General features: G+C 36.7%; 1 protein-coding gene across 1 annotated transcript in view; it reads right to left on the bottom strand.

Moving 5' to 3' along the window:
• CSMD1 (CUB and Sushi multiple domains 1) overlaps positions 1-26,625 on the bottom strand; it is a 1,224,748-nt gene that overhangs the window by 21,276 nt on the left and 1,176,847 nt on the right. The window contains exons 55-62 of the mRNA XM_086461528.1: positions 22,673-22,861; positions 19,448-19,621; positions 15,276-15,458; positions 9,948-10,124; positions 7,642-7,821; positions 6,130-6,303; positions 5,026-5,199; positions 2,510-2,583 (exon numbers count right to left, since the gene is read on the bottom strand). Coding sequence (XP_086317654.1) covers positions 2,510-2,583; positions 5,026-5,199; positions 6,130-6,303; positions 7,642-7,821; positions 9,948-10,124; positions 15,276-15,458; positions 19,448-19,621; positions 22,673-22,861 — 1,325 coding nt within the window. The remainder of the gene's footprint in view (positions 1-2,509; positions 2,584-5,025; positions 5,200-6,129; positions 6,304-7,641; positions 7,822-9,947; positions 10,125-15,275; positions 15,459-19,447; positions 19,622-22,672; positions 22,862-26,625) is intronic.

Here is a 26,625-nt window from a genome sequence, read left to right as displayed (position 1 = left end):
TGTTATGGAAAGCCTTCCTATGATCAACTGTGATATGACCTTTCTCAGAAGAAAAGGTAAAGTAACTGAGAAAACTCACTTTAGACTTCCACTGAGAATAGAAAAGCATGGAAACTGGATACAAAATTGCATGTGATGAAGAATTTTCATAACATATGAGAGGGAGATTTTGTGGAAAGTTCTAGTAAAATGGACTTATTGATGGTATTGACAAAAGTAACCAGAATACAACTCCAGGCCAAGATATTAAAGGATGTGGGGCTGATCAGTAAAGCATTGCTTTTGTTTTTGATAAAACATCTTGGCAATAAATATGATCAGATGAAATGAAAAAAACCCACAAAAACTAATATTATTCGAAATTATGTGACTTATTAATAAAGTAACATATCACATGGACAAATGCAAGTAAGTTGCAAATGAGTAGTGATCAATGCATATTAACAAAATAGCTTGCAGGTATATAAATGCAGATAGCTCTACACTGCAATTATCATAGAAAGACTTCAAAGGACATTAAAAATTGGCAGTTATCTCCAAAAGTGGCTACCTGTTAACTATATACTCACTTACATAAAACCAGACTATCATGATAGAAGATCAGCAAATGCAACACCAGTACTTCCTGAAGTGGCTTGGGAAATTCACTGGCATTTTTAAAGGTCAAATTACTGATACAGCTTTGTAGACTTATTTCTTTATAGCTATTTTAAAACATATTCATCTCTCTATCTTGCCAAGGACACGTCTGTTGCAGAGACTAGCACAGAGCATGGTTCGTCTTGACTCTAAGTGATCTTGCTTCTTGTGAAATTGCCAATTCTGATATCAGTAAGTAATGATGAGCTGCAAATCTTTCCTCACTGACCCAAAAGATCAAGCAGAAAAAAAAATGTAGTTACAGAGTTAATTTCCTTCTCGTTTTACAGGTAAAAGCAAAAATTAAAGGGGTGCATTCTCTGCATAGTACTTGGATCAAAAATACTGGAGGCATTTGCAACAGTCACAGCACAGCGAAACACAAAAGGCACAAAATTAATAGGGCAAGGCAAGATGCTGGTAGGTAGGGGAAAACCCTTCAAAGATCTGCTGCCTGTTATCATGCCTTTCTGTAAAGAGGAAAGACTGTTAAAAGCTAGTTTATAGAAGCTTGGCTAAATTATACAAACAGGAAGACCCACTAATTGCATATGTCAAAAAAAAAAAAAAAATCCGCTTCACTAGCAATTGGAGAGAAGTCTACATCTTGTTGTACCCAAGAGCGATCTGAGATTCAAAGCACATACTTGAGAAAGACTAGATACAGAACAGATGAAGACCTACTGTTGCCTCTAGAGGTGAACGGAAAGAGAAAATTAGCCTTCATATTCAACAGACAATAGAACAGTGAATTGACCAGAACAATTCTGATAGTAAAGACAACTTGTGAGGCAGAAAAAAACACAAAACCATGATGAAATCAGGTGCAAAGATTAGAGTTGTTTTTGAAGTGATGATGGGGACAGGTACAGGGTCAAGATGAGACAACAGACAGGAAGGCAACTTCACCTATTGCTAGAAGAAGCAGCACCTTAGGGGTGAGGCCACAGAATATGGCTAGGGGAGAAGTGCCTTGGCATCTGCAAGCGAGGCAGGAACAGAAGGTGAAGAAAAGAGCTGACAGCCACAGCAACTGCAGGCAGCAAAACTGCGGGAGAGGGAGGGGTACCAGTACCCAGAAAAACTTACAGAAAGGACTTCTTAAAAAACAGTTTTACTAACTTGATTGTAATACCATGTGGCACGCTACTCTAGGTTCAAAAATAAGCAGGAAACCCAAACAGAACGTATTTTAGATTCCAATCACAAATATCTATACCTGAAGAATCTATCCACATGAGGTTAATCAATCTATATAATGACCATGGACTGGTCATTGTTGCATCTACTTTTATTTCCTTAGTCACTTTTCTGACTGTCAGTTGGCAAGCTAATAACCTATGAGGAATCTGGAAAGTAGAGAAAAGACATTCATCACAGAGAACGTGGATTCAACACATTGAATAATTTTATCTTCTCTGACTGAATAAAACATAACATGAATTGCTAATTTAGTCAAGCCACTTGCTGACTTTTTTTGTCAAGGACTACATGGCCTTTAGATGAGACAGGTCTTTGGTTGCTAGGTATTTGCTGACTATTCATCAATGTATGAAAGAATTATGATCATAAAGCAAAGTAATTATATCGTGTCATATCATATTAGGTAATCAATTTATAAATAGTCCTTGCTACTGAAGTCTCCTAAAGGATTGAACACATGATATATTGCAAGGTTAGAAGTTCTTTCTTTAAGCTGTATGTTTAAAAAAAAAAAGAAGGTTGGAATGGAGGATGAGTATTTATTAAAAAGGAGCAGAAATTTCCTAAGGTTTACATCAGACATTTAAGACTACACATAATTTAATATATTTGTAATTATTAAATGCATCTTCATTTTAGAAAGCTAATAAATAAAAGAAAGAATTACCTCATAACCTCTGGAACTGTTTTGTATTCCAAAATGTGGAGTACCAGGATCTGTGCATGTATTGTGAGCTGGATCTAATGTAAAATGTGAAAGACAACAGATATTATTATGGTACGGAAAGAGTACTCTAAAATTGCAAAGATTAAGTCATTTCATCAGTATCTTGTGATGACAAGAACTTAATTTTTTATGGATTATGTGTATTTCTATATATCACATTTGTATTTCCAACTAAATTTCCAAGATAGATCACAGTGATTTGTTTCAGTAGATTGCCATTATTTAACAGTGGTTTTTTTGCAGGTATCTTTGTGTAGACTTTAGAGTTAGGATTGCATTAATATTTGCTAAGCTTATCCTTTTAATCCTTTTTGAATACATAGTATATCCCATTATTCACAATGCAGATGGAACATATAGGGAAATCTGTTTCTTCTCTTCTTTCCCAATGAATAGATTAATGATTAAGTTAGATTTCTAAAAATACCCCAAACCCCAAAAAAACTCAAACCTAAACCCAACCTGCTTTCTTATAGCAAGTGAAATACTTAATTTTTGATAGATTTTTTTTTTTAGATCACCAGGAAAACAAGTTTCCAATGGACTACTGCCTCAGTTGTTGCTGGAGAATGAAAAGACAGTATTCCCACAAAAAAAGGTATGCCAACAGAGCGTAACTAAATATCTGATGACCGGGTTCATGAGTGTAATTTAAAGCATCCTGAAACTATTTTTGATTCATCAATGTCCACTTCACATTCTGATGGTGTATTTGGTTTGGGGTTGCCCAGTCACATCCACCAGGTAGACAGCACAGGACTCGATCCAATGGATCTTCCTGTACTATGTGATTCCCTCTCGGCAACCAGGTCTGCTTTTGTGCTGACACTGCATTGCAAAGAATGCAACTTGGGACTACATTTCATCTATAACCATTTTTAGTTTTTTGTAGAGGGAAAACTGAACTTATCATGTACAATAATGTCATGTGTCATTTCACTGTTGGTCAGCTTCCATTTTCAATGTTGATCATCATTAGAACATAACAATTCAACTGGACTGATATTTACCAAAGGCTTCAAAATTTAGGTGGATGTTGACCTCACATGTGAGAATAAAAACCAAACAAGCTCCTGACCTTGGACTGCTTGAACAGCTCAAGAACTTTTTATAAATTACCACCAGCTGGAATGCTGTTGCTAATAATAGATATAGGAATCTCAATTGACTTTTTAAGAAATGTCTCCTCTGAAGAAACAGTGGGGAAAAAAAGAAGAATTGTCAAAGTATTTTAAGGAAATTATCACTATCCAGAAATAGAAAAGCTTATCATCATTTGCCATCATATGGTACTTCTAGGCATAGTTGTGGGTACCGTTCACTGATCTTAACTTTCAAATTGCTTAACAATGGTACCTGTAAATATTTTAGATGGTCTAATATTTTCCTTTTACGATAATATAAAAATTATGACATAAAAGAAAAGCTTATGTCTTTGATGCAGTATTTTCCATGTACTTCTATATTATGCCATATAAAATATAAATAGAAATGTCATTATGACATTTTCAAATTTGATTCTTCACAACAGACCTCCAATTTAGCTTTTGTAAACCTTCTTGCCTCTGTTACAATACATAGATATAAGATGGATTGCCCAGTTCATAAAAACTATTGATAGAAGGAGTTTTGAATTTGTATCAAAGAACTGCATTCAGTGTTAATGTCTTAATTTACAAATACAGGCTGCTTTGAACAATCATGCTTACCACCTTTTCCCAGGTTGCCCACTCCAGGTTTTTCCACATAGCAAATATCTCAGCCACAGCAAAATATATAAATGGGCTACAGGCTATATCTGAATGTGCTTGCTTAGAAATATCGAAGAGAATTTTTCTATTATAACACCAAAATAACTTTCTCTAGGAAGTCACCCCAAGTTGGATAAAATTCTGATGTCAGTGGGAGTTATGGGTGTCCAGCATTTCTTTCAGTTTGATTATGTAACCTGCTAAAAGCCTATCACTTGCACATCAGTCAATGAGAAACTGATAGTATTTGGCAGTTTATCAGAATTTCAAAAGATCAGACCTAGCATGCTTCATCCTTTTGAGCTGTACAAGCCACTTTCACAAAGTCCAAATGCTTATTGATTTAGGATTGATTCTGACAAATGCCCTTAACACTCCAGTGACAGAATGTGATCTTTAATCTGCCAAAGTCTTCTGTGTATCTAAAAGAATCTAAAAATAGATGGAACAAATCTATGTGCTTGCACTTACTCACATTCTGCACTTCCAGCAGACAAGTAATCATGTAAATTTACAAATTACTTCATATGTGATTGTGTTTATCCTAAAATTTTTATACTCAAAATACAATCTTATTTATCTAGTCCTTTTTATATTACACAGACATTTTCTACATTCGGAAAGCTAATTGCTAAATTTATGATAGTGTAATGGTTTATCAAGAACATCCTCAGTAGAAACAGCATAAGTAGTGGTAGTTATTACCAATGCATGTTGGCTGAATTCCACTCCAAGTACCATCTGCTTGACAAAATCTTCTTGAAGAGCCTATCAGAATAAAAGGGGGTCTGCACTGAAAGGTAACTTCAGATCTGTAGGTGAAACTTTTTCCATTGAGGCGTCCTTCTGCTGGAGTACCAGGATCACCACAAAACACAGCTAATATGTAAAAAAGGAAAGAAAAAAATGTTATTAGAAACTGCATTTGCTTCAACTGAAGTATTCTACATTGTTTTATGTGCAAGTCAGGCATATTGCATAGCAGTGCAAATGCTATGTTCATTTATCTGTGTAGGATTGTAGCTTAGATTCTTGACAGTAATTTAAAATTAATTGTCACTGTTGTAGTTACTATAAGCATAAAACTTAACCTGGAAAAATAGACCTTTTATTTGAGACACTTAAATGCTGATTAGATTTGAATGACAATGTAAACCCAAAGTAGACAATGCTATACTGTAATGCTTCAAAATGTATTCAGTTTTCACATCAGTCACCCTCAGATGGGGCTGGAAATTTTTGCCTTGAATAAGTAAAAGCAAAAATGTTTGTCAGAGTCCTGACAAGATTTCAAGCACTGAAACAGAGGAGTTGACAAACTTAGAAGAAGCTGAAAAACACATACAAACAAGATATGAGGGTACGTACTCGCCTTCAGGAAAGAAAAAAGAATTTAGAAAGGAGAGCAAGGCTATGAGCTTAAGGGTTAGGATCCTTGTTTTCACCTGTTAATGGAAATGGAAACAAGGAAGAAAAAAGGAAAAGTGTAAGGGAGAATTTTAACTATGCTCACCACAAGTCAAATTCAGAACATTCAAAAAGATTATCAGTAAGGCAAACGGTGATGGGTCCAATTAGGTAATAAGAGATGGAGGTGACTTCTGGGGAAAGGAAGAAGACCATGACCTTAAATGGGCACAACTACTCAATTTCATAACAAGGTATGCTTATCAGAAGAAGGAGGGCGAATCCTGCAGCAGTCCATATATTGCCTGATCTAGCTGAGTCCTTTTTAAACTGTGAGAAACACCTGAGACAACTGATTGTAGCTCTGTTGAAGCCCAAAACAACTGTACCCTGAAAACTTACGCAAACATTGTGGGATGTCTCCCCGCCAAATTCCTCGACCCTCACAGGAGAGAATAGCTGTGTTAGATAGCTGATAGCCTTCTGCACAGCTGTAACTCACACTGGCACCCCAGCGATAATCAGATCCTTCCACTTTCCCATAGAGTACTGGTGGAGGGGGGCCACAGGTAATAGCTGTGTCACAAAAAGAAAAGTTATCATTTCAAGACTTTATAGGGTTTAGGAGAATGCAAGAGAATATCTACTCATACTTCTGAAGCTAAAAAGAAAAATATTTCATGCTGCTCACTTCATTTCTGTGTTGACAAAACAGCCTGTAATAGACAGAAAACAGACTTAAATACAAAAATACCACCTCTAGGTTTAGGAAGTGCCTGAGTTCTAGGTTGCTAGAAGCCAGAACAGTATACAGTTTACCTAGTTCCAAATCTTTTCCCTACATATTCATTACTGATCATTGTTGGCAACAGGCTACTGAGCTAGGTAAACTTTTTCATTAAATAATATTTATTTCAATAAATAAATTTCAAAGATTCTAAATATTTGATTTTTATTTTAAACTAATTTTGCAGCACTATTTAAACCCTTAGCATGACTTTTTTCATTCATCTGCTCATTTTCTAAGGCTTCCAGCACACAATGGACATTGACTTTATTGGCAATTAGTGGCTATGACTCTTTAAAAATTTTTTAATTTAAAAATTTTCAGAAGCTGTTTTCCAGCTTCTGAAAGAGTGCCCAAAACGATGAAATCTGGAATGATCAAGTTTACATTCACACATCAGTTCTTTCAACAAAAAGCACAACTCTAAAATTACTCTGTCAGTGATTTTTACAATAGAAAATGTAGTCAGTCGAATACATATGCCAAAATTTAATTAGTAGGCTAGACTTGAAATTGCATTACTTTAAAGAGGTGCTAGGTGAGTTGGCAGTCTAGAACTTTTATAAGAAAAAGATGCCCTAGGCTCTTAAATTTACTCCCTGAGCTGCTCTAGTAGTGCTAGCAATTTTCACCAGGCTGCTTCATTTGCCTTTCAGCCTCATCACCATATGACCTTTATGTTAACACTTGTAATTAGCTATTTGTGAAGCACCTTTTTGGCTATTTATAATGACTACAGTACTGCAACAAGGGAATCTTCTGTAGAAAGACTGGTTTGCAGGATCCCTTCAGAGAATTTTGACCATCTAATCCAAGGTAAAAGAGCCCAAAAAGGAAAATGGGTACTTCATTCCTAGCATCTTAAACTGAGAACTCTGATAATCATTGAGAAATAATTTGATTCTACTTTGGTCATTAACGTTGGTATTCTGACATATTATACCACAGCACATGTGTAAAATAAATACAAATTTTACAGAAATATTTATCTGAATGCTCCAGTTGCATTTGTACATTAATTGTACCAGAGAACGTTTTGACAATTTTTTATAAGTAGACACTGATTAGTGAATTTCACCTATAGTATCAAAACAGTATTCATAAACTATTTAAGTTCAAAACCACACCTTTGCAAATTGGTTTACTCTGGTTCCAAGTGCTGTCTTTTATACAACGCATAGTGGATGAACTGGCAGGCTCCATCAAGTATCCTGGATTGCACTGATAGCTGACTGTTTTATTAAAGGTAAAATCATTTCCAAACTTCATGCCGTTTGCTAATGCACCTGGATCTCCACAGCTGATCACTAGTAAGGAAAAGAAAAAAAAGGACTTTTTTTTTCAATAAATGTGTAATGAAAAATTGAACTATGTACAGCTAATGTCCTATTTTTTAATTGTACAAAACAGGAACAATTTTGAACAATATATTTCACATAAAATCAAAACTGTAATCTCTAAGTTTTAGCTCAAAAGTCATATTTTTGAGGCATTGCAATAGCATGGGCCAAATATTGTGTTCCTTAAATACACTAACTTACGATGGTAAGCTCTACTGCTACTGCAGACTGTTATGTTAGCGATAGTTCTGACAGGACTTTTCCTTCCTTCATACTGGGATCTTTGTCAAACAGAATCACAGAATGCTAGGGGTTGGAAGGGACCTCAAAAGGTCATGTAGTCCAACCCCTCTGCCAGAGCAGGACCACCTAGAGTAGATCACACAGGAACGTGTCCAAGAGGGTTTTGAATGTCTCCAGAGAAGGAGACTCCACAACCTCTCTGGGCAGCCTATTCCAGTGCTCTGTCACCCCCAGAGTGAAAAAGTTTTTCCTTATGTTAACGTGGAACCTCCTATTTTCCAGCTTGCAGCCGTTGCCCCTTGTCCTGTCATTGGACATCACCAAGAAGAGCCCGGCTCCATCCTCCTGACACTCGCCCTTTACATATTTATAATCATTAATGAGGTCACCCCTCAGTCTCCTCTTCTTCAAGCTAAAGAGACTCAGCTCCCTCACCTTTTCATCATAAGGGAGATGTTCCACCCCCTTAATCATCTTTGTGGCTCTGCGCTGGACTCTTTCCAGCAGTTCCCTGTCCTTCTTGAACTGAGGGGCCCAGAACTGGACACAATACTCCAGATGCAGTCTTACCAGGGCAGAGTAGAGGGGGAGGAGAACCTCTCTTGAACTACTGACCACAGCCCTTCTAATACACCCCAGGATGCCACTGGCCTTCTTGGCCACGAGGGCACATTGCTGGCTCATGGTCATCCCGCTGTCCACCAGGACCCCCAGGTCCCTTTCCCCTACGCTACTCTCTAACAGCTCAGTCCCCAACCTATACTGGGACATGGGGTTGTTCTTTCCCAGATGCAAGATTCTACACTTGCCCTTCTTGTATTTCATTAAATTTCTCCCTGACCAGTTCTCCAGCCTGTCCCAGTCTCGCTGAATGGCAGCAAAGCCTTCTGGTGTGTCAGCCACTCCTCCCAGTTCTGTGTCATCAGCAAACTTGCTAACAGTGTACTCTGTTCCCTCATCCAGGTCATTGATGAATATATTGAATGGTACTGGTCATGGTACCGACCCCTAAGGGACTCCACTAGATACAGGCCTCCAACTAGACTGTCCCACTGACGACAACTCTGTGACTTCTTTCCTTCAACCAATTCACAATCCACCTCACTACCCGATCATCCAGACCACAATTCCTCGGTTTAGCTGCGAGGATCCTGTGGGAGACCATGTCAAATGCTTTACTGAAATCAAGAGAAACCACATCCACTGCACTACCATCATCAGTGCACCGGGTACGCTTTCATAAAAGGCTACCAAGTTGGTTAAACACTGACTGCTCCTAATGACCCTCTTATCCTTGATGTGCCCAGAGACAGCGCCAAGGATATGTTGTTCCATCACTTTTCCAGGGATGGAGGTGAGGCTGACTGGTCTGTAGTTACTTGGGTCCTCCTTTTTGTCCTTTTTGAAGACTGGAGTGACATTTGCTTTCCTCCAGTCCTTAGGCACCTCACCTGTTCCCCATGACTTAGAAAAGATGATGGAGAGTGGTCTAGCAATGACTTCCTCCAGATCCCTCAGCACCTGCTGGTGCATCCCATCAGGGCCCATGGATTTATGCATGTCCAGCTTGCTTAATTGATCCCTAACCCAGTCCTCACCAACCAAGTCAAACTCCTCCTTTATCCTGACTTCCTCTGAGGAAGTTACCTATGTATCCATCTTAAAAAGGCACTTCCGGAAACATCTAACATGTATTAAAAGGGCATGTACCCCTAGACACAGAAAATATTCATGTATTACAAGACAGATGAATGGAGAAAAATGTTATCTAATAAAATAATTATTTTCAGTAGGATGGCTGGATGACTATACTACTTTAAAGCTTCAGAGGAAGAAAGCTTATTTCTGACCTGTGCAGTCTGGAGCAGTGCCAGTCCATGTCCCATTAGCAGTACAATGTCTAGTAGTTAGCCCTGAAGTTTTGTAACCTTCCCAGCAGGCATAAATGACTGAGCTGGAGAATAATATTCCATCAGTGTATATTATCATACCGTTGGCTGGGGTGCCAGGGTTCCCACAAGATACAGCTGTGAAGAAAAGGTTAAAAAAAAAGAATAATCAGTATTTCCATGATAACTGAAAAACAAACAAACAAAAAAGTAGGTCAATAGCCCATCTTTTAAAAAAGCTATAGTAAGTTTTACTAAGAAAATGTTTAATAGGTATATTCTTGTATTGATATCTCATTTCTCTTTGCTAGTATGATCTCTTTACTTGCATTAGGTTTGGTTTTGGTTTTTCAGTTGCTGATTCAGATAGTCTTCCTTGCTTGATGCACTCCACCCAATACAGTGACTGGAGAGAAGAAAGCTTATTCAGGACTTTCTGACAGACCTGTGCCTCAGTTTTGCCTTTGGGCCTTTGCTTTTCATGCTCTCTTCCTGTGTTCTGGTATCTCTTCTCTCAATTGTAAAAATGCATAAATAGTAAATTATGATCTTCCTGTACATTTCTTTTTTTTTTTTTTTTTTAATCAAGAAAAACAGACGTTCTGTATTGACTTCCATATGTTTTTGGCATCTGGAGCTACACATTAAGGCAATGATTATGTTTCAGCATCATGCATCTGAGATTTGACAGTAGTTTACTTTCATTACACGTTGGGTTTTTTTGGGTGGGTGTCCTAGGTTACAGTGTAAGATGTGCCAAAAAAAGTATTCTATTACCATCTTCAGGAGCTGTTGAGACCAGGTGGGGCGGTGCTCCCTGCCTCTTTCCTCTGGACTATCTCCTGTTAATGGCCCATCAAGGAACTGCCTTACGACTCCCCATCCCATTGTGAGATGCTCCGCCCGGGGGGAAGGAGCCAAGCAGTTCATGCTAAATAAAAACTGAGATCTGGAACACCCTAGCAGCCTTCTTCCACTGGATTCCCAGAGGAGTTTTTTCCCCCACTGGAGTTCCAGAGGACAAGAGCTACCTACCTACCACTGGACCTTCGGAGGAAGACCAGACCCTTTTACAAGATCGCTGCTTCAACAGAACTACACCCATCGCTTCAGGAGGACTGCAGCCAGCATCTTATCGGACTGTTACTGCCACCCTAACAGGGTGTCAGGTTGTATTTCTGACTCTGTCAGTGTAAACCAGTGGGTTTTTTTTTTCCCTGCCTTGTGTTATATATATATATATATATATATATTAGTAAAGAACTGTTATTCCTATTCCCCATATCTTTGCCTGAAGGCCCCTTAATTTCAAAATTATAATAATTTGGAGGGAAGGGGGTTGCATTTTCCATTTCAAGGGAGGCTCCTGCCCTCCTCCGCAGACACCTGTCTTTCAAACCAAGACAGTAGGTTTAGTGGGGCTTTTTTCCAATGGATGAGCCAATCATCAGAAGGACTTTTTTGTTTTGAATCTTTCTAACAACTCTCCCCTAAAGAATCTTTGTTTGACCATCCCAGTAGACAAGAAACTGGCAAAAGTATGATAACATTCAACTGTTACACAGTGACTACTCCTTATCATAGGAATAAAATAAAATTATCATGAGGTTAAGAGATTAACAGGGTAAATCAAGAGTTAGTAAGAAACGTGTGTCCAAATCAAACTCTTTCCTTCAGTCTTCCATGGAGCATGAAGTGGTTCCTAAGATTGGGAGGACATAATTCAGCTGTCTCTTGCACAGCTTTCAAGAACTGGTAACTCTCTTTACTCTTCCTAGAGCACAAATAAGTGTAGACTTTTGGAGAAATGAAATGATTTAGTCTAATACAATGATAAAAGCAAAATAAGAGGAAAATTTTTCTACAATAGGAATGTGTTCTTATTGTGAAAAAATCAGCCATTGGAATAATCTCCCCAGGGAAGTGGTGGATTCACCAACACCGGACAGTTTTAAGATTCAGTTGGACAGAGTGCTAGGCCACCTTGTCTAGATTGTGTTTTTGCCAGGAAACGTTGGACCAGATGATCCCTTCCAACTTGGTATTCTACGATGTGATCAAACATAAGCACGATTAAACTTAATGGCTTGGAGTGTTGTGGTGGATTAGCTTTGGCTATCAGCCAAATGTCCACCCAGCTACTCACTCACTGCCCTCTTCTCAGCAGAAAGGTTGACAAAGCTGATGGGTAAAGACAGGGGAATCGCTTACCAATTACCATTGCAGGCAAAATGGATTCAACTTGGGGCCAATTCCTTTAATTCATTTCCAATTGAAAGACATTTGGATAGGGATGAAAAGAAAAACACTAAAACACTTTTCTTCCCCTCTTTCCCAGGGTTTACTTCATTCTTTCACTTCAGGCTCCTCTGACTGCCCCATGAGTGGTGCGGAGGGGATAGAGGATGGGGAGTTAGGGTCACTACACAGCAGTTTGTCTCTGATGCTCCTTCCTCTTTAAAGAACAGGAAGCATTCCAGTCATAGTCATACCCTGAGCTACATCAAAAGAAGCATCGTCAGCAAGTTGAGGGAGGTGATTCTCCCCCTCTACTCCACTCTCACGAGACCCCATCTGTAGTATTGCATCCGGCTCTGGGACCCACAGTACAAAGGCATGGACCTGTTAGACTGGGTTCAAAGGCGGGCCACAAAAATGATCAGGGGCTGAAGTACCTTCCCTGTGAGGACAGGCTGACAGTTGGGGTTGTTCTGCCTGGAGAAGAGAAGGCTTCAGGGAGACCTAGCAGTCTTTCAATATATAAAGGAGGCTTATAAGAAAGATGGGGACAGACTTTTTACCAAGGCCTGCCTGTAGTGACAGAACAAGGGGTAAGAGCTTTAAACTGAAAGCAGATAGATTTAGCTTGGACATAAGGAAGAAATTTTTTACAATGAGAGTGGTGAGACACTGGAACAGGTTGCCAGTGAAGCTGCGGATGCCTCATCATTGGAAGTGTTGAATGTCAGGCTGGGTGGAGCTTTGAGTAACCTGATCTACTGGAAGGTGTCCCTGCCCAAGGCAGGGAGGTTGGACTAATTACCTTTAAAGGTCCCTTCCAACTCAAACCGTTCTATGATATTATGACAATACTAATAAAACAAATTAAAGACCACGGGCAGGTACATTAGTTATAATACTTATTTTACTTATTATGTTTCCTCATATTTGCTATTTATCTATTTTATTTTTCTATTTATCACATCTTCCTATTTATGCGAATCACAGAATCAAAGTATCATGGAATGGTTGAGATTGGAAGGGATATCTGGAGGTAACCTGGTCAAGCAGGGCCAATGAAATCCATTTGCTTAGGGCCATATCCAGATGGCTTTTGACTGTCTCCAAGAATGGAGACTCTATCCTCTCTAGGCAACCTGTGCCAGTGCTCAGTCAGCGTCACTGTAAAAAAGTGTTTCCTGATGTTCCGATAGACCTCCTGTGTTTCAGTTTGTGCCCATTGCCTCTTGTCCTGTCACTCAACACCACTGAAAAGAGCCTGGCTCCATCTTCTGTGCACCCTGCCTTCAGATATTGGTACATGTTGATAAGATCCCTCCTGAGCCTTCTCTACCTGAGGCTGGACAGTCCCATCTCTTTCAGCCTTTCCTTAGAGGAGAGATGCTTTAGTCCCTTCATCGTCTGAGTAGCCCTTTGCTGGACTCTATCCAGTAAATCTGTATCTCTCTAGTACTGAGGAGCCCAGAACCGGACCCCGCACTCCAGATGCTGCCTCACCAGTGCTGAGTAGAGGGGAAGGATCACTTCCCTTCTAAGGCAGCCTTGGATAGCATTAACCTTCTTTGCAGCAAGGGCGTTTTGCTGATTATGTTCAACTTGCCCACCAGGATGCCCAGCTAGATGGCTCCCGGAATAATAGTTAGAATATGCTAGTTATAATCTAATAGTTATAGATTACAGGATTCATTAAAATAAACACAAGTTGCCAATTAAAAATTACCTGAGTATTCCTGATGTTTGGAATAACACCTAAATGTCTTTGTTTAATGAAGTCTTACTCACTTTTTACATATAAAAGTTTCAAATACTGAAGAGAAAAATTCAGTAGGTTGGAACTTGAACTTGTAGGGGTGAAATGGTATTCCCCTCTTAATCTCATCCTTATTTATACTAAACAGGAAACAATTGAAGGAGAAGAGATAAATGGAAAGAGAGGGGCTTTTTATTTTGTGTGTGTCTTTTTTTTGTTTGTTTTTGAAAACAGAATGTTGAAGCAGAAAGACAAAGAAAGAAAAAACAGCAGCATTTCAAACACCACCATTTCAATGGCACTGAGTGCTGCTGTCCTACTATACTTAACATCTTCACGCAAGAGAAGAAAGGACATTGCAAAACTTCAATTTTCTGCTGAAAATACTGATCCTGTAGCCACTGCTGTTTTCATACAGTTATGGTTATATCTACACTGACAGAATATTAGTCTGTGCTGAAGAATACTGCAAAAGAACAATTGTTAGATAAGCATACTGTGATGAAATCCCTAGGTGAAAAAAATGTAATGAATTTGTTAAAAATATATTTTCCTATCTTCCATTTTATCATTTAGTATAGCAGACAACAGATGCTACAGAATCCATCAACTCCAATGAGTTAGATAAAGTAACTTTTCCAGCATTCTTGGAAAACAATAAGCCATTTTAAAACTGAACGTAAACTTCCATTACTGCTTTCCAATTCTGACAGTACATAAAAAGGTGTAAAAAGTATTTATTGTATTTTTAATCTTATTTTAAAATGTGATTTCCAGAAATATTATCTGTTGAATTTCTTCTGAAAGAGCTAGCACGAAAAAGATATAACTCATAAAAAAAAAATCTAACTTATGTGGAGAAATATACATTAATATATACTTAGTTAAGAATACAACATTGTTTCATTATCTGTTCAGTCCTTGACATATAGACATTACATAGAAAGAGATGAAAATATTGTGTTGTCAGAAAATGGACGAAAGATTTATTTATCATTCCATTTTCATGTCTTCAATCAGAAGTATTTGTTTAATTTTACATTTAACTCAGGTATCAATATTTATTTAACTAGAATTATTTTCTCACAATCTTCTAAATACATACTCCAAACCTTTATCAGTTTGGATTTAGATTTTAAAGCAAAATATGACTGCTTGCAAACTCTTTTATATCAAATTTCTGCAGAGCAATACGAAACCATATTTCTGGCATAGAATTTCTTTTTAATTAAAGAATAAAAAGCCATTAGTAAATGTCATTCAATGGTGTCATAAATGTAGATGGTATCAATACCTACCTTCACACACAGGCTGTATACCTGACCAGGAACCATTAAGCAGGCATGTTCGTTCTGCAGATCCTCTCAGCTGATAACCCATTTCACATGAGAAACGTAGCAGACTTTTTATTTTGAACTCATCCCCTAGCCTAGACCCATGAGCTGGTACTCCTGGATCATCACAATAGCCAGGATTATTTCCTGTAAAACACAACAGAGCAAAACTATTAGTAGAGCTGTTACGTTCAAATGTAGTGGTAGCGAAGATACTATCTTGCATATAGTACTACTAATTGCATTGTTTCTCTTATAATTAATCACTTCTCTTCCAGTGCAAGGGTGTGAAACCAAAGCCAAGGATGAAACGAACACGTCTTTTTAGCCTGCTTCTTGTATCAGACCTATACAGACCTAAACATAGAATGCGATATAAACAAAAGATTAAAGATAATTGTGAACAGGAAGCAGCCCTGTCATTTTTTTGTCAGTTCAAAAAAATTTGTTGTCTCTTTGACATAGACAATGTTTTCCTCACATTGTACTTTATTCTTCAACTTCTCTGCTAGTATTAATATCTAATAGCAAAAATTAGATAATAGGAAGAGTTGAAGAGAACTATATTCAAGTTTCTTAAGAAATATATTTGAAAGTCTAAACGGTACCTGGCTGTCTGTGCCTGTCATGAATGGAAAGGACACCTCATAATTTTTCTTACGCTTTAAATTCCTATGCAAGTATTGGTTACAATTTTAGAAGAGAAAGAAGGAGCTGCATAACAGACCTCTCAAACATGTCCTCATAGGTCTGATGAACCTATCAACTGCCTCATGAGGTAGAGCAGCTGCTACTGGGCATGCTACCCAAGATGGTCAAGGAAGTATGATCTCAGTATCAAAAATTTATTATTAATTTTGACATAAAATTGTATCTCTCCTAAATGCCTCTGTGTTGAACTCTGGTTCATAACAAAACTATCCTTTGTTTTCCATTTTTAAGTTATACGTCTAGACTGAACTTCTATTGAAATTATGGTTTAGGTTTTTTTTCAAAATATGTGTACATAATTCCATAGTTTGAGGTCTGTGTCTTCTTACATAGGTTTTTTTATCATAGACACACCTCTCAGATGAAGGACAAAATCTTGAACAAAGGAATAACAATGGCAAAACTTTGAGAAAACTCAAACTTTTATTTTAGAAATTAAAATTGTCTAAATTCAGAAAGTATGATTATGTGTGTGGCATAAGGTTTTCAGTATAGCGAGTTTGAGATAGACACTTTGGATACAATCATGCTTCCTCATAAAAGAAGACTAAGACACAGTACCTGAAGTCAAGGCTAACTTGTGGGCTTTGGTTGTGTTCACTTTGCTTAGTACTAGCTTTTTCTAGAATACATTGTCCTTGTCATCCTGCCCGACAGCATTTGGACCTAGCTTTTCTTGTCTAAATACATGCTTGTAAACAGTGTGAGGGTCTTGAAGCCAGCTGGTATATTCTATCCACATCTATACTGTTAAACTCACTCTCCAAATCAGGGTGGTTGCATCCAAAGTGGCAGTTGAGAATGAACTCCAGCACACACTAACTTCTGAAGTGTTTGTGCATTGTTTGATGGAGTGCTATTTGGGAGGGGTGAAAACCATTCTGGGGACAATCCTAAGAGTGTAATGGTCTTGGTGATCAGCACTAGCACCCATGATCTATTCCCTGGCACTGTTCAATCAGCAGTCCAGATTTAGCCTCTGGATGCCATCTGCTTCCCCTTACTTGAAGACATTACTATTTCACAGACATTTTTGTCTGCTTGAAATGTGTGAAATAACATGAGAGCTGTGATTCAGGCTACTCCTGTGGCATGTTTTCAGCACGACATATATGTGTGGCACATATTTTGGCTTGCGAATGCAAAGACTGCAGAAGGATCTATGATTCTAAAATTCTGATGATCTCACTTTGCTTTGGGTCTTTGCTGAGGGAATTATCCCAGATGAACGATCAGATATTTTTTTCTTGGACACACTTTGGTCTTGGAGAAAAACTGGAGCCATGCAAGTTTATAGTCAAAGGGTATAAACAAAGGCAGTTACAGTATTGTGAAGGTCTAGACCCTTTTTTATTTAGCAATGTAGAAGGCTGCATATCCATTACTGAAAAATGAATGTGAACCATCTTAAACAAAAATCTCAACTATCACTGAGCTTATAAGATATAAGTGTCCATCACTGACACGGGTCCCAGGTGGCAACAAACCCTGAGATCATATTTATACAACCATGCATTCAAATATATTTTAATATATAATAAAGAAATAAACCCCACGCAGAAGCAGACTCCAGGTTTCAAGTGTTATATTGGGACTGTTTTTCATGTTCCTTAAGTATAAAACCGATTAGCTGTCTCAGTTGTCCTAGGCACAATCATTCTTTCACTGAAATTACGAATACTAATTATTCATACTGTTTTTTTAATGCAGTAATATCTCCTGAATACCTAATATGGAAAGTGTAGTTATTTTTATAATACTAAACACCTTAGAGGAATAAGACAATTTTTTAGGGATTTTTGGCTGTTTGTTTGAGAGGTTTTGGGGGTTTTTTGGTGGTTTTTTTGTGGGTTTTTTTTTTTTTTAAATTGAATTAACAGAGATGATAGATTTCTCATTTTCCTAGGGAATCACCTTGCTCTCAAGATGGTATCACAGCATGTTCAAACTTAGAAATTAAATTGTGCGTCAGTAACAATGTTTTAGTTACACTAGACATATTTTCCCCATTATGGGAGATGACTATAGTGGTCTTTAAGGTTTTAAAAAGCTATGAGTCTATAAAAATAATATTCATGACTGATATCTGAAAAGTCTTAATTATTAGCAATTAAAATTTCTTTCCACCAGCATGAGAATTTCCCTTGTGGTGGGAAATGTTGGGTAACAGCACTAGAGTTCTCTGACCTTAAAAATTTTAGTCTTGGTGGAACCTCAGATCTGGCATTTTAATACCGCATAAAAAGGTGAAAGTAACATGAATGTGGGCTTAAGATAAGCAAGAAAAGGACAATTATGTGTGTAAACTATCCATACGATTGTCCTGCAGAGATTCTTTTCAGGTCTAGGCAGAGAGACCGTGATGGCAGTGAGATCCTCTGGTGTGAGAAGACTATAAGTAAACTCCTTCTTAAGTAGCAGAGAACAGAAAAGAAACTAGTGATTTATATTCACCTCCTTTCCTCAGTGTTTCAAATTCTGCTCAGCATCCTTGCAGAAGTAGCTTATGAACGGATCATTTTCAACGAACACTTATTTAGAACTTTTTCAAAGTACAGAATTTAAATAATTTACACCTATTTAAACTAGGTCAAGTCTAAATTGAACCACATTGAATCACATCAGCCCAACAGCGGGCATGTCCAAGAGCTTAGGGGAAGTCATAAGAAGATTCTATAACATGGAACAATTTTGTAATTAGGAAATTTTCTTCTTAAACCTGTCAGGTATTCAGGTTTTTATATACTGAAGTATATAGACTTGTTTCCATCACAAAACTTATTAATGCACTGTGGATGTCCTTAGTAGCCAATCTTTATATGAGCTCTTCAACAAACCTGTGTCATGATTTACGGCTTCTTCTAAATTTGCATAGTTAGTCTAGGGGAGAGAATAAACTGTTCCTGTACTTTCTGACAGCACCAAGAACATTGCAGAGGTTTATGGTATTTGCACATGCACATGGTGGCACTAATAAAGAATACTTCTGTAAGTGAAAAGAGGAAAGTAAGGTATGGAGTTACCATCTAGTACCTTTGCGGTGGTGTTTTTAATCAACATTTTCCTATGTGACAACCTTATTTTACACAAAACAGTGTCCATAAAAATAAAACGTAACACATTCATCCTTTTTAAGCAGAACCCTGCAAGGTTTTAAATAGTGTTCTGTGGCTCCTATATACTGCGATATTCAACTATAGCATCTACCTAAGGAGTAAAGTTATAAAGTAATAACAAAGAGAATGAGATAATATAGGAGAATATTTCAATAAATGGCTATAAATCATCTGAGTGGCTATTGGTGAAAATAAAATATACTTGGAAAAGAAAGAAAACAAACATCTGACTGTAGTTAAAAATTGCTTGAAAATCGCCTTATTCGTATAATGACAAGGTGACATTCAGTTAATGGTTGGTACGAGTACCTGAACAGTGAGGGAGAGTCCCACTCCAGTGGCTATCTTCTTGGCACTCCCTAGTAGAATTTCCTATGAGCCTTCGACCCGCTATGCAAGAATAATGTATTATGGAGCCATATGTAAATTTGTCTCCTGAAAGAACTGCATTGGCAGGTACCCCAGGATGTCCACAAGAAATGGCTAACAGAGGAAAGAGCACAATATTGTAAGATGTTTTCATGGCACAGAAAAAAAGTATTACAACCTTCAAATATGAGGCTGGTTCCACACAACATAAACTTCTGTCTGGATTTCAACTCCTTCATATCTTCAGTTTTGCTATTTCTATAGATAATTTACTGGTTAAACATAAAACGACATGTAAAACTAACACATCCAGTTTAGCCTTTCCTTGAAAATACACAGAGCTTTTTTTCCTCATTCATTTCCATTCACTGTCCTTCCTACAAATAATACACGTTTCTTATGTCAAGGTTGGGAAAGAAGACACCAAATAAGGTTAATGTTGCACCAAATAAGGTTAATGTTGCAATGTGCTTATATATTACAGATATGAAAATGGTAAGTAGCTTTATCATATCTATAAAATAACTAGACCCTGTTTAGGCAGTAAAGAGAAATAAAAAACCCTTAATCTGTAGTATTATCACAAGAATGCACTGCACTAGAGTGAGCAAGAGGAAAATTGATTACTGATAATTTTTGTAAATTATGAATCATATTTCTGCTTAAATTAATGTGTACATTTTGTTTGAGAAAAAATTCAGATAAACAGTATTGGTACAGAATGACTTGCAAACAAGTAGTTCAAATCTGTTACATGAGGAAACACAAGCCATCTTAAGGTGAACTAGAAATCAAATTCTGAATGCTTTTTGCATAAAACTTAGGTCATCCAGTAGAGAAAGAAAATTCAAAGAAAATACATTTTTCCATACCTCCAGTACAGTCACACAACTTGAACAGGCAACACTTAAGTGGAGCAACTGAACTTGAGCAGCTTTATGAGTAACTAATGAATGATCTATAGGTCAAATATATTTTTAGACAAAAAAAAAAAAGACTTATTCTGATGACTATTACTCCTGACAGACATCAAAATAATTTCTGATATACAGGGTCCCATGATAATGTCAAACTGACTGCACAATGGATTTCTGCCAAAAGGCACAGTCCTGACCACTGTTTATTCACTGCTTTTGTGTTTGTCTTGCCTTCCTCAGGCTGGCTTAAGCATTCACGTAGCAAATGGTAAACCAAATCAGGACGCTGATCTGGCTGAACAGTACTCCCACAGAAATTTAGTTATCAGCCAGATCAGTTACCTTAATGAGCTGGCTTCAGTATCATGGAAAAGCTAGTCCTGACACAATTTGTGAAGGAGCTGCAGTGAGTTTTTGGAAGAAAATTATATGTAGGTCACCTTAATGTGTCTGTATAACGATTCGTAGCCAGGAGCATGACATTTTCCTAGTTTATGAAGAATAAAAGAAGCATTCATTTTTAAGCAATGAAACTCGTAAGTATCGGCTTGCATATAAAAGAGCAGTATGCTTCTGGTTTTTTACTCTTGAACTAGGATTGTTCATGGTAAACGTTGTGTCCACTTTGGGTTCAAAATTTATCTCACCTGCCACTCCAAGCACTTTGCCCAATCACCAAAAGCAATCTTACACTTGAAAAAAAGAGATTGTCACTGATAACCTTTGAAAATTATGTCTCTCTCATAGTACTTGGAAAGACTCTGACTGACTTCATCTATGAATAGATAAACAGATCTTTTTCAGAGTAAAAGCCCTATTCATTTCACTGAGATTTTCTTAGGGGAAAGAACGTTAGTTTTATCCTGGTGATATTTAGGATTCAGATAATGTTTCAGTCCATCATCAGCAAATCAGCAGCAGCTAATCCAGAAGGTGACTGCGGAATGTAGGCACCTCCCAAGCTCATCTGACCATTCCCATGGCCTCAATCAATAATGCCCAGAGCAAGGTCAGGAATTCCTGTTCTGAGGGGATAGACACCTATGACTTTCCTCAAGCTCTGCCTAAAAAACGAAAACCATGTCAATGTTATCAAACTTCCAAAACACTTGATGTGGAAAGGCTGGTAGCTATTCTAAGTGATTTACATTCCCCATCCTCTTCTGCCTCTTGTATAAGGAGTTTCCCTTCACCCTGAAACCCCAGGCCTGGAAGCTGGAAGGGATCACTGACAGAATTGGGCCACGGACTTTCATAACGGGTTTTCTAAGATACAAAAAGTGAGGCGAACACTTGCATTTTCTTATTGAAATGTGAATAAACCCAGTTTTCAGATTATAGCTCTTGATGGAAGATACTGAAAGCATAGATTGTTGTGAAATTAAAACAAAACTGCTTGGGTCATGTGGATATTATATCCATAGTAGTATGAAGAAAGCTAGCATAAAAAGAAACAAATTCACTAACCTAGTTGCATTTATTGTTCTGATTGGTATACAAGAATTAATTCATAAAATAGATCACTTAAGTAAACAATCACAATTCTGTAAAGCAAAAACTTTAAAATCTTCTGATGTGCTTGCAAATTAAAGTATACTTTCATATATATTTCCTATAATTGCATTGTAATTCAGAAGTCTAACGTCAGAAAATTAATAGTGATTGGAGAAGGAAAATATCTCAATAGAAAATGAAAGTCAGTCAAACTGTGATTTTCTAGAGATCTGAAGGTCACTGAACTGATTATAGGAAATACCATATTTCCTCTCTCTCCGAGGAAAAAGTGATGGAGGAAGTATGAAGTGATGTTATGAAAACACCTTTTCCTACACACCATTTCATAGATTTATTCTCGCATACACACTTCAATACATCTGAAAAAAAAAGAATAATTCTGAGATAGGTATCAATGGTCTTAAGACTACCAATCTAAACAATAACATATAAATAATAATTTTAGATTTTCCTAGCTGTTTTCAGATATCTTAACAACACACTAAACGTAAAAATTAATCTTACCTTTCTGGCATTTGAAATAATAGCTCCACAGTTCCCTCTAAAATGATTTTTAATAATTAGTCATATGACAACTTGTTTTAATGTTTTCTACTGAGCCGTACAATTTGCAATACATTGATCCTAAAGTCCAGTTTTGTTCCTCAATAGATGACTACACATTTTTTTTGTCTGTCATGACTGAAAATCATACACCACTCTCTAACGTTAATCCAACTGAATGAATACTTACACAAACACTTCGGTAGTGATCTATCCCATAAGCCATTAGCTTTACAGGTCAAAGCAGATGAGCCCAACAGATAAAAGCCCTTCTTGCAATGGTATGCCACACTTGTTCCGTATTTGAAACTTTCAGGATAATTCTGCTGTCCATGCCTAATTGCATTTTCCACAAAGCCAGGATCAGAACAGTTCACCACTGTAAGACAAACAGTGTTCATCGCTGATGCACAATAGCAATATCATAAACGAAGTGTAACGATTTTTTTTTTTTTTTGTTACTTCACTAGCAGCTCGTAACTGTGGTTCATTTCATATCCTTTGCGGTGTTTATGTGACTTAAGTATCAAATATGTTGACTCTTAAGTATATCAGTAGATCTTTTTGCTTTGAAAGTAATACTATGATTTTACTCCAGTTCTAATAATAGTCTTGGACATAAAAGTCATTCAAAGGTAAGGAAAATTGGAGTAATTTTTTATCATTCTTTTGGTAGGCTTAGTTTAGTTTTCTATGTAATTTTTATGTGAAGGAAACCAAATTAAAATCAAACCAGTACATTGTTTAAATAACACTTTAACACTTTATTTTTTTAATTTCCTGTAATGAGAAAAATTGTTTCAAACATTAACAAGAACATTTTCTGTTATTAATCTGTAAAACAGAAAAAAGGAAGATGGTGAAAAATCAAATATTTTATAGTGGAGCAGGAGTGAAGGTAAGCACCAAAAAGCATGAAGTTGTTTTTCAGATATCAGTCAAAAAAAAAAAAAATAAAAAAAATTTTGTTTTTGTCATGACTGTATAATTTTTACATAAAGTATATCCACCCGTCCCAATACTTCATTTTATACTCTTCAGTGAACATGATGGTTTGTTGGTAGAAGGTTGTGATGAAACACTGAGATCTTCATTGTAAACTCCCAATTTTGCTGTCTATTCATCTGAAAGCTATCTGAGAAGTTATAAATGCCTCCTCCACCCCTCCCCCGTCTTCATTCTAAACACAATGGTATAAATTAAAAAGAGACTTAAGAATATCATTAGTATTTTGAGTGAATCATCTAGTGCAAATTAATTTTCATGAAAAAGAAACAATGAAGAATGTCAGACAGCATTATCATTTTAGAGATAAGACATATGGAGTCACTAATGTACAGTTTTTTACACCTGAATCATATTTTTTTCAAAAGGTTAAATTTTATCATACATCTAATTTAAATTTACTGATTTGCCAATACACTAGAACAAGCCAGCTTTCGCAAATGTTCATTCAGTGAAAGAATATTTCATTCGATCAGCTAAAAACTATCAGGATTTTAAAGAAATATTAACATTCTACAATTTAATTTTGAGTGAAAGCCTGTTAACATAATTTTTATTTCTCTTTTGCTTTTAAAGGCACAATCTTATAAGTACTAAGCGTTCATTATTTCAATCTTGCAATAGATTCTAGAAAAGCATATACCTAGATCTAAGCAGTGTCCCATATGAATCCAATTTTTTCCTTCATAAAAAGTAGTTTAGAAGTAATATTTGGGGTGGGGGGAGAGGGAGAACACACTTTGGCATGAAGCAAACCTATTTGTCATCTACTGATTGCTATAAAAAACACTGAAGATAAAATTACACAGAAAAGCAAAATACATTTAATAAACATTAGGTATTACAACGAAATACGTAAAGCAGTAGTAAGGTAGTAGGGCATTATCTAGACTGACGAAGAGACATAGTTAATGGAAGAGATCGTTGGTTTTTTTTTTTTTTTTTCCTGAGTAGTAAAGTTACAGACTCTCCTAATTGAAGCTGTTCCCATTCTGGTTTTTGGTGAATCCTATGAAATAGTTCACCAGAGAAGTTAAATTTAGCTCACATTATAACAGTTTAGCTTATATTTCATACTGCCAATATTTATTTAAACTTAGTGTTATAATCTCATAAATATTATACATAAATCTGGTATGTGTAGCTTAAATAAATGTGTTTACACTGGGATTTCATTGACAGAAGCAAATACCTTTTTACCTTCTGACTATTTTTATGCCACATAAAAGAGGGAAAAATGCAAAGTCCTAAAATCTACTGTGAAAGATTTGGATGTGGAAGTCTGTGCTTCTGTATTTGCTTTGAAGAATTCTGAAATTCCTGCTCCTGGGGATCTCCATTTAAGAGTACTACCAATAGAAAATGCTTTATTCTTTTTACATTACAGATTCTTTGTTACTGCTTTTTTCCATTATTACTAATCACTGTCAAGTAAGTCCAGTTGTTTCACTGGCAATATATCACTGTAGAACAGGGACACAAGTGGAAGTTTGCAAAACATACAGCCCACTGACACAAAGCCCTACCAAAATATTAAGCTAGATCTGAACGAGCTCATGTGTCTATATTCACAGTGCAATTCTTCGTTACAGAAACTAGCACAGGTCCCAGAAGCAATCCATGCTGCATCCCAATTAACCCTGTTTCTTAGGCAATTAGACGTGGTGTAGTGCTGTGTAGATGCTGCTGTAAAGCTTCTGCTTCTGGAACTAGCCTCCATCCTCTGCATAGTTATAAATTGCCTTGTACAAATATATCCTCACACTCAATCTCTCTACATATGTATATACTTCCCTTAACATTTGAAGCTACATCTGTATCAATATGAAGTCAAGAACACCAGCACTTGTTCTCTGTCATGAGGCCAGTAGACAGTGTCCAAGTCTACGCTGTTATGCTTTGCTGCCCTCCAGATTTGGGTGAACTTCTCTGAACTGCTCATCAGGAATGAGGAACGGTCCTGCTGCCCATGCTAATCCCTGAAACAATACCTGTGGATGTGCTAGTTGGTTCAAATGAAAAACTTGCTGGAGAACATTCTTACTTAGTAGAGGTAATTAAGTTCTCATGATCAGGCACTATTTAGTTTAAAAATACAGATACATATAATTTCAAATGCAGAAGTTAATATTTCTCAATCTTTCTATTTAGCTAAAATTGCTATTATATGGTAATGTAGTTTTGATCCACAACGTCACAATAACACAGTATCAGTATTGTGACCCATCATATCACAAATTGATCTTCAAGGTTGTATGGAATATTTGTACTGGTGCAGAACTGAACTCAGGTCTTCTGAGACCTATGTCCATGCTCTAATCAATACATCATTTTGCAATGAAACTGCATACCAAAAAGTAACTACATCAAAATAACATTTCTCCGTTCTATTGATATCTACCTGTTTTAGCAACTCTCTTGATTACCTGCAAGGGCAGTTCTTTCTTTAAATAATCTCTATACAGGTAAAAAAGTATGGGAGTTGACTTTTATTTCTCTAAAAATCCTCTGGAATAAAACCACAAAACACTGTAGCACACAGAACATCGAAACTATCTGGCCAAATTCTTCCAATTTTAATATTGGAATGTTCCTTTGAAACAGAAGAAAAATCTGAAGCATATTGCAAAATTTTCACATTTATTGAAGGTTTTGCACATTCATGAATACAATTATTTTCAAAAATGCTTCCCAGCCTACGGATTACTCAAGTCTTCCCCTAGGTTTAATTTTTAACAAGCATTCACATTATTTGTAATAAACCAAAATAAAATAAAATATAACTGCTTAAAATTTAAACTTTGTTTTAATGGGTAAGCTTGCCAAGTTAGCTTTTGAAAAGGCGGTATGAGAAAGTAAGAAAAAATAACTTTGTTTCATGAAGATATGCTGCCCTAAAGCTACCCAAAAGCAATTCTAACTGAATTATCTTTGATACACAACAGGGAGAATAGAAAACCTTAATTCTCCATGTAGATCAGAAATATGGAATGTTCAAGGAATACATTAGAGTCCCAAAGTATCAATTTGTCTGTGTGATATGGTGTTCTCATTCTTGTACGAGTACTATCTCTTTTAGCCAACCCAGTGATGAATAAAAAACAGCATAATCATAAATGCATAATTTAAGCATTTGCT

The sequence above is a fragment of the Leptosomus discolor genome, chromosome 2, assembly GCF_034619465.1.
Source record: "Leptosomus discolor isolate bLepDis1 chromosome 2, bLepDis1.hap2, whole genome shotgun sequence".
Classification (NCBI taxonomy): domain Eukaryota; kingdom Metazoa; phylum Chordata; class Aves; order Leptosomiformes; family Leptosomidae; genus Leptosomus; species Leptosomus discolor.
Note: the sequence above shows the minus strand (reverse complement) of the source record. Positions and strands in the feature narration are given on the sequence as shown.